General features: G+C 44.2%; 1 protein-coding gene across 1 annotated transcript in view; it reads left to right on the forward strand.

Moving 5' to 3' along the window:
- cacna1ia (calcium voltage-gated channel subunit alpha1 Ia) overlaps positions 1-17,266 on the forward strand; it is a gene marked incomplete at its 5' end in the record, with an annotated part of 202,896 nt that overhangs the window by 60,029 nt on the left and 125,601 nt on the right. The window contains 5 exons of the mRNA XM_062452705.1: positions 4,828-4,979; positions 5,160-5,345; positions 6,255-6,372; positions 6,503-6,658; positions 12,248-12,338. Coding sequence (XP_062308689.1) covers positions 4,828-4,979; positions 5,160-5,345; positions 6,255-6,372; positions 6,503-6,658; positions 12,248-12,338 — 703 coding nt within the window. The remainder of the gene's footprint in view (positions 1-4,827; positions 4,980-5,159; positions 5,346-6,254; positions 6,373-6,502; positions 6,659-12,247; positions 12,339-17,266) is intronic.

Below are 17,266 nucleotides of genomic sequence, written 5' to 3' on the forward strand. Positions count from 1 at the left end.
CCTCCCGGAGATGCCCTTGTCCTCCTGGGGGACTTCAATGCTCATGTGGGCAATGACAGTGAGACCTGGAGGGGCGTGATTGGGAGGAACGGCCCCCCCGATCTGAACCCGAGCGGTGTTTTGTTGTTGGACTTCTGTGCTAGACACGGCTTGTCCATAACGAACACCTTGACCTTGTCCATAACGAACATCTTATGCTTGAACATGTTCAAGCATAAGGGTGTCCATATGTGCACTTGGCACCAGGACACCCGAGGTCTCAGTTCGATGATGGACTTTGTAGTCGTGTCGTCGGATATGAGGCCGAATGTCTTGGACACTCGGGTGAGGAGAGGGGCGGAGCTGTCAACTGATCACCACCTGGTGGTGAGTTGGCTACGATGGTGAGGGAAGACGCCGGTCAGGCCTGGCAGGCCCAAACGTAATGTGAGGGTCTGCTGGGAACGGCTGGCAGAATCCCCTGTCAGAAGGAGCTTCAACTCCCACCTCCGGGAGAGCTTCGATCATGTCTCGGGGGGGGGGGGGGGGGGGGCCGGGGACATTGAGTCCGAATGGGCCATGTTCCGGGCCTCCATTGTTGAGGCGGCTGACCGGAGCTGCGGCCGCAAGGCGGTCGGTGCATGTCGCGGCGGCAACCCTCGGACCCGGTGGTGGACGCCGGAGGTAGCGGATGTGTACCGGCAGGCCAAGCGGAAGGCGGCTTTGGCGGTCGCGGAGGCAAAAACCTGGGCATGGGAGGAGTTCGGCGAGGCCATGGAGAATGACTTCCGAACGGTTTCGAAAAGGTTCTGGACCACCATCCGGCGACTCAGGAGGGGAAAGCAGTGCACTGTCAATGCTGTATATGGTGGGGATGGTGCGCTGCTGACCTCGACGGGGGACGTCCTGGATCGGTGGAAGGAATACTTTGAAGACCTCCTTAATTCCATCAACACGCTTTCCGACGTGGAGGCAGAGTCTGGGGACATCGGGGGGGGCCCTTCTATCTCTGGGGCTGAGGTCGCCAAGGTGGTTAAAAAGCTCCGTGGTGGCAGGGCCCCTGGGGTGGATGAGGTCCACCCAGAGTTCCTTAAGGCTCTGGATGCTGTAGGGCAGAGGGTGTGAACCACCACCCTGGTCTGCCAGTCCAGAGGCACTGTCCCCGATGTCCACGCGATGTTGCAAAGTCGTGTCAACCAAGACAGCCCTACAACATCCAGAGCAACACCCAGAGGGTGTCCTCCAACTTTAGGGGGATCACACTCCTCAGCCTCCCTGGCAAAGTCCATTCAGGGGTCCTGGAGAGGAGGGTCCGTCGGATTGTTGAACCTCGGATTCAGGAGGAGCAATGTGGTTTTCGTCCTGGCCGTGGAACTGTGGACCAGCTCTACACCCTCGGCAGGGTCCTGGAGGGTGCATGGGAGTTCGCCCAACCAGCCTACACATGTTTTGTGGATTTGGAAAAGGCATTCGACCGTGTCCCTCGGGGGCTCATGTGGGGGATGCTCCGGGAGTACGGGGTACCGGATTCACTGATCGGGGCTGAGTTTGAGAGTTTGGTCCGCATTGCCGGTAGTAAGTCGAACTTGTTCCCGGTGAGGGTTGGACTCCGCCAGGGCTGCCTTTTGTCACCGATTCTGTTCATAACTTATATGGACAGAATTTCTAGGCACAGCCAGGGCATTGAGGGGGTCTGGTTTGGTGACCTCAGGATCGGGTTGCTGCTTTTTTCAGATGATGTGGTCCTGTTGGCTTCATCGGGCCGTGACCTTCAGCTCTCACTGGAGCGGTTCGCAACCGAATACGAAGCAGCTGGGATGGGAATCAGCACCTCCAAATGTGAGGCCATGGTTATCGACCGGAAAAGGGTGGAGTGCAATCTCCGGGTCGGGGAGGAGATCTTGTCCCAAGCGGAGGAGTTCAAGTATCTCGGGGTCTTGTTCACGAGTGAGGGAAGGATGGAGCGCGAGATCGACAGGCGGATCGGTGCGGCGTCCGCAGTGATGCGGGCTCTGCATCGGTCCGTCGTGGTGAAAAAGGAGCTGAGTCGAAAGGCGAAGCTCTCTATTTACCAGTCGATCTACGTTCCTACCCTCACCTATGGTCACGAACTGTGGGTAGTGACCGAAAGAACGAGATCGTGAATCCGGGCTCTCCCTTAGAGATAGGGTGAGAAGCTCGGTCATCCGGGAGGGGCTCAGAGTAGAAGCGCTGCTCCTCTGCGTCGAGAGGGGCCAGTTGAGGTGGCTTGGGCATCTGATAAGGATGCCTCCTGGACGCCTCCCTGGTGAGGTGTTCTGGGCACGTCCCACTGGGAAGAGGCCCCGGGGAAGACCCAGGACACGCTGGAGGGACTGGCCTGGGAACGCCTCGGGGTCCCCCAGGAAGAGCTGGTGGAAGTGGCCGGGGAGAGGGAAGTCTGGGCCTCCCTGCTTAGGTTGCTGCCCCCGCGACCTGACCCCCGGAAAAGCGGCAGATGATGGATGGGTCCATTGTTATGTCTACAAAATTATTTAGATATATTATAAGTTTAGCTAGCTTGCAAATCCAGAGGATAGCCTACTGTAGCAAACCTTTCTATGTGACAACGGACAAGGGTGTTTTGTCCCTCTGGAGTTGCCGTAGGCTTGATGCTGAAAGCATTACGTGAAATCAGTGAGGGCTGTTCGAATGGCGATGTCAAGAAGAGCAGTGGTAAAATACAAGTTATGAAAAGAGACCGCGTCCGTGTCTTATTGTCCACACTATCTTATACAATTATATCTAAAACGAACTTACAAAGAGCTCGGTTAGACTACCAAAGTTGAATTAGTAATGCTGTTAGCGATGCTAGCGTTATTTTGCTAGCTAGCCTAGCCTATAACATTTCACTGGGTTTGCAGCTGTTTGATTAACTGAAATTATTATGAAATGTTATGTTCTACTAGCCATTTGCCTACTTTAGCAAGTCACTGTATTTCCAAGCCCTGATAGTGTAACTGAGAAAACAGTAAATAATTCCTCTTTCAAGTAATAAGCCCCCGTTCAAGTGTTGAGCATAAAATTAGCTGCACAGTCAGTAGAGATCTTGCGAGAAGCCACTTTTTTGTTCTAAAACCAGACTATAAGCCGCTTCGAAATATAAGCCGCACAAGAAAACTGTAAAATCGGAGTACAAGCCGCGGCTTATTTTCCGTAAAATACGGTACATGCAGCACACACACATTTGCCCTTCAATGTACTCTAGGTTACTTTTCTTTGGAATAAACAAACAGACACAAACACACACAAACATGACAGACACACACACAGTCCCTCTGATGTTACCTACTGATGTCCTGCCTTGTGCTTATCACTCATGTAATAGCTCACTGTCAGCAGCAGTGCTGGGATAGGGTCCAGCTATTTGCATTTATTGTATGTGTGAGCACAAATTATGTATGCGAGTGCATGTCTCATCACTTGTGTATGTCTGTTCTTTGTATTTTAAGGGCAAGGTGGGGGCTATGGGCTGCGGCTGAAATGAAATTCAGAGCCATGAGTTGTAGCTCACTCATTCATATTCAGATAACAGGACCTGATTGAAGCAATGCAAGAACAATGAAGAGGGCAGCAAATAGAGAGTAGGGGGGATATGGGGAGCTGAGAGACGTGTCTGTGGATGGGAGGGTGGATTGGAAGAGAGATGAAAGGGAATTGAGAGCAAAATAGGGGCAGAAGAGATATAGAGGAAAGTGTGAGAGCGAGAGAGAGATAATATAGGATGAAAGAATGGGGGTTGGTTTTCTCAATCTAACTGTGTTGTTATCAGCAACGACTGTCAATACTTTTGATCTTTTGTATAGCAAACTTTGTGTGTGTCCTTGCTCTCCTGGTCTCTACATCTGTTATTTCCAATCCTTATCTGACCCTCCTCCTCCTCCCCTCCTCTCTATGGCCACAACTTGTCTCATTAGTCTATTCCCCTCAATCCTTGCCTTAGTTCAACCCCTCATCATCTGCCATCTGCCCCTTTCCCCTGCATCCTTCTCATCCATCCTCCTTCTCTTTCTTTTTTCGTGTCTCCTTTCGTTTTCCTTCCATCCCTTCAGCCTCTCATTCCATTGGTCATTCCAGTGGAGGAATAGTAGCTTTTCATCGCTTCCTGTTTTTCTCTCCTCCTGTTTTTCTCTTCACACTGATCGATGGAGTGATATTGATCTGGGAGAGATGGACTGGCCTGATAATGAGACAAAGAGAGAGAGTGAGAGAGGGAAGGAGTGAGGGCAGTGAGAAAAATAGGATTACAGGAGAGGGGGGACAGGGTCATGGTTGCCTTGCCCTGTCTAGTCTGAGCTATCTCTGCTGTTCTGATGCAGTGATTCACCCAGAGTAGAACAGATACCATCTGATCCATGATGGTTCTCTTTCTCACACACAGTCACACACACACAGTCACGCACACACGTCTTTAGAATAGGATTTAACTATTTGAGTGTGGGAACACAGTCTTTCCCAATGATACCTCCTTCCACTTCTCCCTCCATCTCTATGACAATCTAGGTTGTGGTTTCTACAGACAGGAGGAAGATCTGGTCTGCTTTGTTTTCCAGATTTCCAGATACCACTGTTCTTTTGATGCTGCACTCAATATTGCAATTCTCCATCATGATAGAAATGCTGTGACTTCTGTCTCACTCTCACTCTCTGCTGATACCGAACTTCCTTATTCTTTCTCCTGGTCCACCACTTTCCCTATATCCCGCTCTCTATTACAACCCCCCCCCCTCTCCTCTCCTCCCCCTCGCCTCTCCTCCACCCCTCCTCTTCTCATCCCCATCCCCCTCTCCTCCCCTCTCCTTCTCTCCTCCCCCTCTCTTCCTGTCCCAGCCAGAGGAGCTAACCAACGTACTGGAGATAAGCAACATAGTGTTCACCAGTATGTTCACCCTGGAGATGGTGCTCAAGCTGACGGCCTCCGGGTTCTTCGCCTACCTGAGGAACCCTTACAACATCTTCGACGGCATCATTGTCTTCATCAGGTGCGGGGGGTTAGGATTCAACCATCTTAGAAGTATCTTCTCTGACACCTCTGATTCTACTTCATCTTCAACTTTAACCTTTCTTTTCTTAATTTTTCTTTTCAACATGCTCTTCTTCTACCAATGCTTGTCCTCCATCTCTCTCCACACACATCTACACATACCTCTCTACTCTTCCAGTGTGTGTGAGATAATCGGCCAGTCGGATGGGGGTCTGTCTGTGTTGAGGACCTTTCGTCTGCTGAGGGTCATCAAGCTGGTGAGGTTCATGCCTGCGCTGAGGAGACAGCTGGTGGTGCTGATGAAGACCATGGACAATGTGGCCACCTTCTGCATGCTTCTCATGCTCTTCATCTTCATCTTCAGGTATGTGAAAAGTGTGTGTGTGAGTCAGAGAGATTGAGCTCTCTGGAGCAACGGTACTCTGCATGAGGACAGACTCATAACCAGCAAAGTGAGATTGATAGAGAGCAGAGACACAACATAGAGCATACCTCTGTGCCCTGTGTGAGTGTGAGTGTGAGAGAGAGAGTTAGAGAGAGAGTGAGAGGGAGTGTGTATGCCTGTTTGTCTTCCAGCTCAGGTTTGTGTGATCTACCTCCTTGTGTATGTGTTTTCTTGTGTGTTTGTGTGATCTTTGTGTGCGTCTGTGTGTGTGTTAGCTTGCCTTTCACCCCGCAGTGTAGCAATCCCACTTAAATGCATTGAGACAGATAGAGCAGGCTAACGCTAGTGTGAGCTAACGTTTGCAAGCTACTCCCAAATCCATCTTCCCACTATAGCTTTTAGCGCATAGCAGGCATGTACAACCCGGTGCTAATGCACTCACTAAACAGAAGATTTATACCTGTCATCCTCCAAACAGGCCAGTGATGGATTTTACTGGAAATGAAAGGGCTATCCACCATTAGATACTCTGGCCTATTATGGATGTGCACATATGGTGTCCAAGAATAGGGAGGGAAAGAGAGAAATAGGGAATGAAGTAGAGAGCGAGGGAGGAACGGGGTGGGGTGGCGATAGGCGATGAGCATGGAGAGACAATGAAGTAAATGTTGCATTGTTAATTAATGTACTGTACAGTATTTTGTACTTGCTGATGTGTTGCATGGTTACAATAGTCCAGACCTTCTCAGTGCTCTATGTCCAGTCTTTCACATGCTGTGGTATGCTGGAGCATAATGCTGGTGGTGTGGTGACAAAATAAATGGCATAGCAGCCAGATCCTTCTCATACTACATGAGTGTGTTCCGTGTGTGTGTGTATGTGTTGCAGTATCTTGGGGATGCACATCTTCGGCTGTAAGTTCAGTCTGAAGACGGACGCTGGAGACACTGTTCCTGACAGGAAGAACTTTGACTCCCTACTGTGGGCCATCGTCACTGTGTTTCAGGTAACGAGAGCTTAGTGTGACATGACACATAGTAGTACACACACACATACACATACTGTTGGCATATTTGCACATACACATAAAGGGTATACTTTGCTGGTTTAACCTGTGTTTGTGTGTGTGTGTGTAGATCCTAACTCAAGAGGACTGGAACATGGTGCTGTATAACGGCATGGCCTCCACCTCTCCCTGCGCTGCCCTATACTTTGTAGCCCTCATGACCTTTGGGAACTACGTCCTGTTTAACCTGCTGGTGGCCATCTTGGTGGAGGGCTTCCAGGCTGAGGTCAGGCTTCAATCAGCCACATTGTTTTTCTGGCTGATGTTCTGTGTTTTAATCAATTTCTCTTGGAAACTGAACGTCTGTATGTGTCATATTTTCCGGAAAATAATCTGAATTTTCTATAAACCGCACCCCACCAGAATGGGAACTTTGTGTTTGTAAATCTGAGTATAAACGGCACTTGAATATATGCCGCACTTGATACGGGAACAATGATACTAAGCAATGCACGAGTATAGGCGATCTTACAACATGCCCTTGTGTAACACACTTAGAAAACGAAAGTAAGTAAGTGCATAATGTATGTTTTCTATTGCCCGGTAATTAACTAATATTTATCTTTAGACGCGAGATCTAAATATTTCCGAAGGTCCCACAAGCGTAAGTTATTTTTAGCTAGCATAATACTCGTAGCAATGCTACTACCATGCTAGTGTTACTTGTTAGCCTTCTCATTAGTACATTTTGAAGCCATACCAGAGCCCATCTACAGAGAGCCTGTTGACTCCGTATTAAGCCCCATCGTACCGAATTTGGTTGCAGTTCCACCAGAGTTCCACTGGGGGTGATCGCGAGCGAGTGCAAAATGAATGGGAGTCTATGGAGCTAAACGGCTACATTTGTCTCTTTCGCCTGATTGTCGTTGAGAAATCTCAGATTTGATTTTAGTTTTTGCATGTTCTTCATGGATTATAAAAAAGTCGAAAGTTGAATGAACGAGTACTTATATCCTTTCGATTTCTTACAGGGTGAGTCGTTGTTGCCCATAACACGCTAGCATTCTGCTAATGAATGCTGATTGGTTAGGGAAGGACTGACTACAACCAGATCCCGCTTGATGGCATCCGAAGCGGAACCAGAATGTCAGAGCATTAACAACATTAACAACAACATTAGCAAGCCAAAACTCTTTCTAGCATGTGTATTGTGTATTTGAGATAAAAGGAAGTGACCAGAGCTTGCCGTAAAGCAGTATCTCTGGTCGTACGATGTATATCTATGATTTTTTTTGTCTCCCCTTTCGAATTCAAAATTCAAATGACTAGATAAATTATATCCTGAGAAGTGGATTTTGAGGGGTATAGCTCAATAGACCTCCATTCATTCTGCACTCGCCCGTTAGCGCCCTCATATGGAACTAGAGTGGAACTGCAACCAGTTCAGAACCCGGAAGTTTCATGAGAGTCGCAGTTCTCCCATATTAAACATTCTCTGGCCATACTAAAGCGTTTGTGGCATAGTTTTTGTCCATCGGAAAATATTCAGTTCGACGAATATACGACGTTACACTGTGAGAACGATCACATATGTGCGACGCTACTCCTTAACGGGTTAAATAGCATTCACGAAAAAATTGTTTCTACTGTTGTTTTGTTATACAAACCTGCTATAAGACGCATTAAAATATAAGCCTCACCACCACAAGAAAAATGTAAAATCGGGGTATAAACCACGGCTTTATTTCCGAAAAATACGGTATTGTATGTTTTTCTTTATATGGTGTTGTGGAGCAAGCAAGGGTCCTGTGAGGCTTAGTTAGTTGAGTTTGGTGCTAAAAATGTGTTTAAGATGTATTTTAACCCTTGTGTTATCTTCGGGTCATTCTGACCCATCAGTCATTGTGACCCACCGTCGTATTGCGACAAATTTACCTCATACAAAAACAAAGTGAAGCATTTTCTTTTAACTGTCGGGCTGTCTCAGACCCCCCACATTGGAATGGTTAAAAGAAAATTATTTTTATTTGTTTTTGTATTGGGTAAAATTGGGTAAACACAACAATGGTTCGTTATGAACCTTTGGGTCATGTGACCCGAAGGCAGCACGAGGGTTAAGGTTAATTAAGCATTGTTGTGTAAAATGCCATACAGTAGATCTCATTATTGTGATGTCCAATGCAGAGCCATATAAAAAGAGAGTTGCGATACTCCATTGTTATCGAAGAATGCGGAAGTAAAGCGTAACATGCGACCTATAGTTCCAAAAATTGTATTTTCGACGTTCAACTCCATTAATTTTCAGTGTTTCCGAAGCAAGTTAGCTGGTAAATTGATCAAATAACTGCATTTTTTTAATAATTTCAAGTGGACCTCTTATCAATTGTTATTATTAGTATTTTATATAGCCAGCTTCAGTTAAAAATCGTAAGATATAGCTTGTTAGATTCTAAATGCAGTTAGAGGTAGACTGTAGGTCTAGTATCTAACGTAAGCAACACTTTTACAGTAGCTAGCTAGAGAGCATGTGTATCATAACCAGAAGTCAGTTGGTTTATAGTCTGTCAAATTAGTTCTAGTTATTGGTGTTCATTGGCATACAAAGTTAGTCTTCTCTTATTAGCCTAGTTAGTACATCTGATTAGAGCTAGCAACAATGAATTGCAGATTAAGGGGTCCCCTATCTAGGGTTGCCTTCAATACAGAAAAATAAGGGATGCCTGCCACAGCCGGGGCCACACCCCTCGGGGCAACGATGACCACAGGCCCGATGACGTGCCAGTGGTGGTAAATCATAGCCTGGTTCTGCCCTCCTATGTACTTCCGCTCAATTTAGATTTAGCTTCTGTACTGCGTCTGGGCATGAGGCACGTAAGTCAGATGTCTCCGGTTAACTTTCTACCTGTCCAATCAGCGAACAGAGGGAGTGGCTGAGAACGATGACATTGATGTTGTGCGCTAGTTTGTGTTGTAGTTCCGTAATGGCGGTGGAGAAAGATGCGAGCAAAGCCATTCGGTCCGTTGTGGCAATGCTGACGAATATCCACAAGTTAAAGCCGGAGCAAGAACAATCTTTGATCCCTACGGGGTTCGTTTGATTTTCCAGCTAGCTCCGTTAGTCGTGAAGGAGTTGGCTAAGGCGAACGCTAGCGATTGGTTATGGCAGATCAGAGTGGCTCTGGGCAGATCCAATAGACTTCCAATAAACTTCAACATAGTACCCGCCTTCAAGGAAGTAAACGCTTGTCAATGGAGCGAGCCCAGACTCTCTGTACAAATGAAATGTACGAGAGTCTGGTTAGGACCAGGCTAGACTCGACGGGCATGGCTGATGTTTGTCTATACCGTAGCGTAGAAGATCCCTGTGCAGTTCGACCCTCAATTACACATTTGCTCGAACCATATCACCGAGGTTTTGAAAACCTGGGACAATGTAAAGCAGGATTTCCTATGAAGCTGTTGCTGAAAAGAGGTGCGTTCCGACCATATGTTCATCACAACCACAAGCTGTAGTATGATGTTGTCGGTAACAATTATTAGCAATGCTAACCTATCCTGTATCTAGCATCTGCCTTTTTCCCGTTCTTTCAAATAGATCTAGACAGGCGTTAGCAATAGGCTAGACTTCCATTCGTTTTCTGGCTATTTTTTCGGAAGCTTCCCTTCTAATGCCAACTACAGTTAGTCTAGCTAGAGTCATTTGCTAAGTAAGGTATGTTGATGTGTTTTGAAACATATTTAGCATTCTACCTATGCTAGATACAGGAGACGTTAGCATTGCTAATAGGCTAACTGTTAGCGACAAAATCATACTTACAGCTTGCGTTTGTGATGAGCATACAGTTGGAACAGCACCTCTTTTCAGCAACAGCGGCTTAGCAAATCCTTCTTTAAAATTGTCCAAGGTTTTCATTCTTTGGTGAAATGGTTCGAGCAAATGAATAAATGAGTGTCGAACTTCACAGGGATCTTCTCATAGAAAAACATCAGCCATGCCCGTCGAGTGTCTGGTTCCTTGGGAAGATTATGAAAAGTGTCAGCATTCCCAGTACAGTCTGGAACACTGCATTTACGATGGTCCATTTTCAATATACTTAAAAAAACGTTCTAACGTTCTCCTTTGTTGTTCGCGTGGAAGTACACAGGGCAGCGCACAGCTAAACTACTGTCTGAGATCCTGGGCCAGAACACCAGAGGGCTGGTCTGTATGTAAATGTTGGGGCGTGACAAAGGTGATGCTATATTTGTGACTTCACAAATACAGATTTTTCAAAACCGATTGTTTTACAGCTGCAGTTTCAAGTTGTGAGATTTAGATAGGAAAGAGGTGTCAATGGACTTTGAGGTTCAGTGTATGTCCATTTTACCCACCAAACTGTCCTTATTCAACTATGACAAGGTAAAATTGGTTTTGCAATCAATGACCCCTTTTAATTGAGCAGTTGCTGGTGTGATTGCTATCTAGATTAGATTCAATTTGCATCAAGTACTACAAATATAAATGTTGTTAAGGTGGTAAATTGTAAGTGGGCTGATGAATAAAAAAACGTGTTTAACAAGTCCCATTTCAGATCTTGACATTAAGGCTTGTCCGCTTGTCCGGGACAAGTGGATTTTTTGTTGGGCAAGTGGAAGAGAAATGTACTTGCCCCACTGGACAAGTTAAACCTCAAACAAAATAAAATGTTACTTAACCTTATTTGCCACTCATTACGTCTATTTAACTGATTTTAAAGTAGCTAGCTTTTTTCCTCTGTGTTTCGGTGAAGTTGATCATTTCATCTCGGTGAATTCTGCACCAAAAAGGTTGAGGAGGACAGCCTTTAAGCGATTCCCCATTGATCTGTCGCATCAGAATTTTGATTTGGGTCACGGAAGTCTTAAAATTTGAGTGAGAATGTGTCGCCCGGATAGTCTTAGCTATGTCTTGGTCCCCCACTACACTGTTTTGACGTTAGCCTCAGAGTCAGACTCGGGTCGCTCACTGGCAGTGTGTTCACAATGTTGTATTTCACTCCATTCTACACCGAAAACGTCAGACAGGACTGCTTTTGTAGAGCCTGCTGAAGATAGCCTCGGATTTCTTTAACCGAGCCTGTTTCATTCGTCATTTGCGACCTCCGTTAGCCAGGCTGTTTTTGCCGGTCATGCTATTTAAAGGTCTCGGACAAGTGACTTTTGTGCATGGACAAGTGAAAAGTAAATGTACTTGTCCAAAGGACAAGTGCCTCATAAAGTTAATGTCAAGCCCTGCATTTACGTCAACAGTTGAAAGTTAAATGTTCAGTAGAACAATAGTCCTCATTAGGCTACAGTACAGTAGCTAGCATAGCCATTTCTAGCTCTGCTTCACAATATTGCTGCCTAGTGTTATAAGTTAATGTAATACATAAATGTTAATAAAGTATCAGACATATACATGATACAACACACCAGTAATCAATTGATATTATGTGTTAATATATCGAAAATGTCAGTAAATCAGGATGGTGCTGCTGTCTGTCCCATCGAAAACCATTGAAACAGGTTGACAGCAGTGGGTTTTTTGGAACTACAGCTAACTACTTGAACCACGTGATCACGTGTCGGCGAGACCAAAGCGTGTCACAACTCTCTTTTTAAATGGCTCTGGTACAATGTATCTTGGGCTTTTAGTTTGGAGGCAATCTTTGTCCAGCGAGAGTGAGTACAGAAGGAAACTAGGCTAGCTAGTCTGGGAGGCCAGCTAGCCAGCCTTCCCCTTAGATACTTCCACAATGAGGGCAAGAGAGATTGACATTTCCTATTTAAAAATGCCTTTGGCTGTTTCCTTGTCCTAATAGCTAATTTTCTGACTTTTTTTCTCCTCCATCCCTCCCTTTCTGGGGGAAAACAGGGGGACGCCAACCGCTCATACTCAGAGGACGACAGGTCGTCGTGTAACTTCGATGAGAGTGACAAGCTGAAGGACTCTCTCCATCTCTCAGGTAAAGAAGCTTTCAGGTGTGACTGTCTGAACTTTGTATGTATAAAAACAAGTTTCCTTTTTTTGCGTACACACAAAATAAAATAAACAACAAATCAAACCAAAACACAACAACCCCCGACAGTCAGTAATGAGGATTAAATACAAAAATACAGACACATATACAGCATCCAAATTCAGCAAAACAGTACAATAGGTAGTCACCTTAACAGAGTACAACATAGGACATATTGCCAGGTTTAAGCCAGTCTAGTCAGGGATATGTGAGAAAGTAATATTCTCAAAATATAGAAGAAATGGGACCCATAACTTACAACCTTTTTGAGAACTCCTTGTAGAAAGTCGAATTTGTTCTAATTGAAGAAAATAAAGGACATTAGGGCAACTGGGCACTTGCCCAGGGGCACATGACATCTAAGGGGCCCTGGACAATGTCAACTAAAATGTTATATCACGTTATAAACGCAGTCCTAAATTTCCTTAATGTGAGTACTTTATTGCAACTCGTTCGATCAAAATATTATGTTAAATCACGTCAAAAACAGTGTTTGTGTAGTCTAGTAGCCAGTGCCGCCGCTCCCATAACGCGCACGACACGCTGTGCGTAGGGCACCAACTCCTGAGGGAGCACCAAAAATTAGCCAACTGAAAAATCATCATAGTTATAATACTTATAATGCCGATATTATTTTAATATAGAAATATTAGGAACATATATTACAAATCAGGCAGAACAAGAGATATAGCCTATTTAAATGCTCAAAAAAGTTACGATGGTGCCCCCCCCCCAAAAAACAAAACAAATACACACTCAACTTCCCAAGCTCGCTGTGGGTGCCCTTCCCTATCTCAGTGGCCTGACGAACTTTGACAGTAGGCTAGGTCAACTTTTCTAAAATGGGCTTAAAAAGATAACAGGAGTCAGGGGAAGAAAAAAAGAAAGAAAGAGACTGCGAGATGATGCCCGTGCATCACTTTCAGGTAAGCCCATGTTTAATCATTGTTAAATACGGGAAATGTGCTGCTAATTTAATGGTTAGCCTATGCATAAACCTCAAACTAGCTGACGTTATTGCTAATGTTAGCACACTCAAATATGTTTTAACTTAGGTGCAAGCTAAATTGAGATGTTACTGTTAAACATTATCTATGCATTTTACAAGTAACTGACGCCAGCTAGCTGTTATTTTACATTCTATGATGCTTTTATATTCGATTTATCAAATAATTTTTAAATGAGTAATAAAGGTGGAGAGCTCCTTGGCTAAACCAGGCTAAGAAACGCAAGGTACATAGGGCTGAAAAATTAAGAGACAAAAAGACATCACCTTCTCTAGACAAGATTTTACCAATTGAAAAACGGCTTGTAAAATGTTTTTTACATAAAGCTCAAAAAACTATTTTGCACTCAAATAAAGGCCACAAAAATTCGTTCGCGCGCGATCAGCGCTCGCATTAGGGTTAATTTCCATTTAGTTAAAATTAATGTTCTTGCTAATAAGGTGACAAAGGCAATAACATCTCTATTACATTTGTGAAAGGGAAGGTACAAAGGAGGAGGCACCAAACAATGCGGTGAGAGTATTCGGCTAGACCCTCTCTTCAACTGTCTGAAATAGTTTAAAATATCCATCCAGTAGTTACACAGAGATGGGCAGAGCCATAACATGTGAATTAGATCTGGATGAAGATAAATAATTGGATCATAAATATCTGAAATTAACCCTTTCAAAGAACAACTAGGTTTTAAAAACCTATCGAGAGGTGACTCGTTGGGCAAGTTTGTGAAGGTTGTGCGAGCAAAATTACTTTTGGTATCTAAAAAAGGTATCTAAAAAAGTGATATTTAGAGAGTGAAAATTGCTCTAAGAGCTGTTGGAAGGACGCAGAGGTGTTGTTAATGTATAAATCCTGAAAGGATACTATGCCTTGATTGGACCAAACTGAAAAAGCATTGTCGACAAGAGATGGAGGGAAAGTATGATTAGTGGCTATTGTAGCTCGGATGGAGAAAGACTGGAAAACAAAACAGCGTTTGAATTGAGCCCAAATTCTAAGAGAGGTTCCCACAAGCACATTCTTACTGTACGGAGAAGTGGAGGATAAAGCAGAAGAATGTACTACAGCCTTCAATGAAACTGGTTTAGTAGAAAATGCCTCCATGGTTACCTAAGTGGGCGCGGGATCTAAAGTTTCATATTGGAGCCAGAATTTTTTTATTCTAATATTAGCGGCCCAGTAATAGATTGTAATATTGGGAAGAACCAACCCCCCAAGTGGTTTGGGTCTCTGTAAATATTGTTTACCCAACCTACGGACCTTTTTATTTCAAATAAATAAAGATTAGGCTGTCCAGTTTACGGAAAAAAGGGAGGAAAATGGGGACAGATTTAAACAGATATGAGAAACGTGGGAGAGTAGTCATCTTTACAGAATTGACACAACCTGCAAAAGACAAGTTGAGAAGAGACCAACGTTCAAAGTCCTCTTGAGTTTTAGCAGCAAGGAACAAAATTTGCCTTGAAAAGGTCTTCAAATTTGTGAGTGACATGAATCCCAAGATATTTTAAGCTATGATGGGCTACTTTGAAAGGCAGTTTGCGTAAAGGGAATGTCTGAGCAGCTGTATTGACAGGGAATATCTCGCTCTTAGTAAGATTTAATTTATAGCCAGATATTTGACCACAGGCCAGGGTGGCAAGTATAGAAACAGAGAGGTTGGAAAGAAAGAGGAGTAGATCATGAACATACAGAGAACCTTTAATTCAATAATCTTTGTATGCCAGAGATATGGGGGTCACACCGAAGTGCCACAGCAAGGGGTTCAATGGCAATTGCGAATAGAAGGGGACTTAGAGGGCAACCCTGTCTCGTAGAGCGATGGAGATGAAAGTACTCAGATTGAATGGTATTTGTTCTAACTGAGGCTTGTGGGGAGGAGTAAAGCAGGTTAATCCAGGATATATATTTCTCCCCAAACCCAATTTTTCCAGAGTGTAGAACAGATAGTTCCACTCCACTCTATCAAAAGCTTTCTCAGCATCCAAGGATACCAAAGCTTCTTCCGTGGGAGAGATGGAGGGATTGTAAATGGTACCGTCTACCTGTCTCTCCAATAAGGTTGGAGAAATAATATAAACTCTGTTTGGTCTGGTGAGATGATAGTTGAGAGAATAGTCTAGACGAAGAGACAGAATTTTAGACAGTATTTTAAAATCAACATTCAGCAAACATATAGGACGAAAAGAGGCACAGGCTAAGGCAGGGGTCGGGAACCTTTTTTGCCTGGAGAGCCACTTTTACCTTTTTTTTTTTTTTTTTTATCTCAGAAGAGCCACAAAAGACGGTCACAAGAAAAATGTTGGATATTTAACTAACAGTTACTTTTATTCAACATTTTTTTAAATACATTTTCTACTAGTTTTAAAAGTTATGTGACTAGTAACTTGAAATGTAAATGGCAATGGGAATGACATAAGATAACAACGTTACAACGTAACAACGACATGAAGTTAACAACTGTAGCGCCTCTCTAGCTTAGTTGAGCTGTAGTGAGAGGTGGCTAACCTGAATTATTTTAACTAACAAAAATACACAAAAAAAACAATAAAAGTGAGATGGTACCTCTGGTTAAGATGTAGCCACACGCACAGCGGCCGAAGGACAGTAGCAGATGAAGGAGAGACTGATCGAAAATCCTTGTGGATGACGAGAAGAGTAGACTTGAAGAGAGGGCCGAGGACAATCTTGACTTTCCACCGGCTTTACCACTACGTCCGCTGGTCGCTAGCGTGGTAGCAAAGTCTGTGCTCACTCACTAGCCACTTGGTCAGCAGCTGAACTACTTTTTACAATGGTTGAGTTATCCACTCAAAATATCTAAATATACCACCATTACTAAGATAAACAGAGTCCTGGTTGAACACTTGCTGTATTAATGATGGATACTTGAAATAAACTGTTTGTATGGGTTTACGTTACAACACTCTTCTTTATCGACCTCCTCTGCTCACCGTCCTATCTCTCCCTCCCTGCACACCCCACGACCTCTCACCCCTGATTGGATATTTTTTAAGGAACGTGAATATTAATGAACTTAATCGAAATACATATAAACAGTACAAAAAAATAATTAACATTTTAAATCAATTAACTTTTAACCTTAATGCTATTTATTATATTGTGAACTTATTTATTCCAACTTATACTATTTATAAACCTTAAGCATCTAGCCTACTTTTCCAGAGAGCTACACAACGTTAACAACACAACACTCGAAATTAAACATTAGGCCTACCAGAGATTAATGTGACTTTTGGTGCTGCATAGACTTGCTGATGGCCTTGTAGTCTGGCTCATATTTAGTGAGGTGAAGCTTCATGCAAGCATTGAGGCTTTCATCATTTAAACGCGAGCGCAGGTTCGTCTTTATATTTTTCATGTGTGAGAAAGATTTCTCACGTGCATAAGTGGAACCGAACATGGTTAACACAGCAATGCTAACACGTTGCAATGTGCGATATGTAATGGGCAGTTCATTCCAAGTTTTTAGGATCAGTTCGTCTTCGGATGGAAGCTTTCCCATGTCAGTCCACTTGTGTTAGTTCGCAAGCTGTGCTCGCTGACGTGCGATTCCTTCCAGCCCACCCAGATGTCAGACGAGATCAGGTCGGCAACCTCCATTTCGAAATCGCCGATGGAAACACCAAGGATGCACAATAAGTGTGCCTCATCCACTGCGCACTCGGGTGGGTGATGAATTTGAACAGACTTCTACGCTCATGAAACTCTCCAAAGCGCGATTTGAAAGTCACCAGAAGTTCGGAGGTGAAGCCAGCCAGTTGTTGCAGATGAAAACGTTGATCGGGGTCACTCGTTAAGCATGCCTCCCTGAAATTGATTAGTCTATCGAAGTGCAGGAGACAATAT

Source organism: Osmerus eperlanus, chromosome 2 (genome assembly GCF_963692335.1).
Source record: "Osmerus eperlanus chromosome 2, fOsmEpe2.1, whole genome shotgun sequence".
NCBI classification, from domain to species: domain Eukaryota; kingdom Metazoa; phylum Chordata; class Actinopteri; order Osmeriformes; family Osmeridae; genus Osmerus; species Osmerus eperlanus.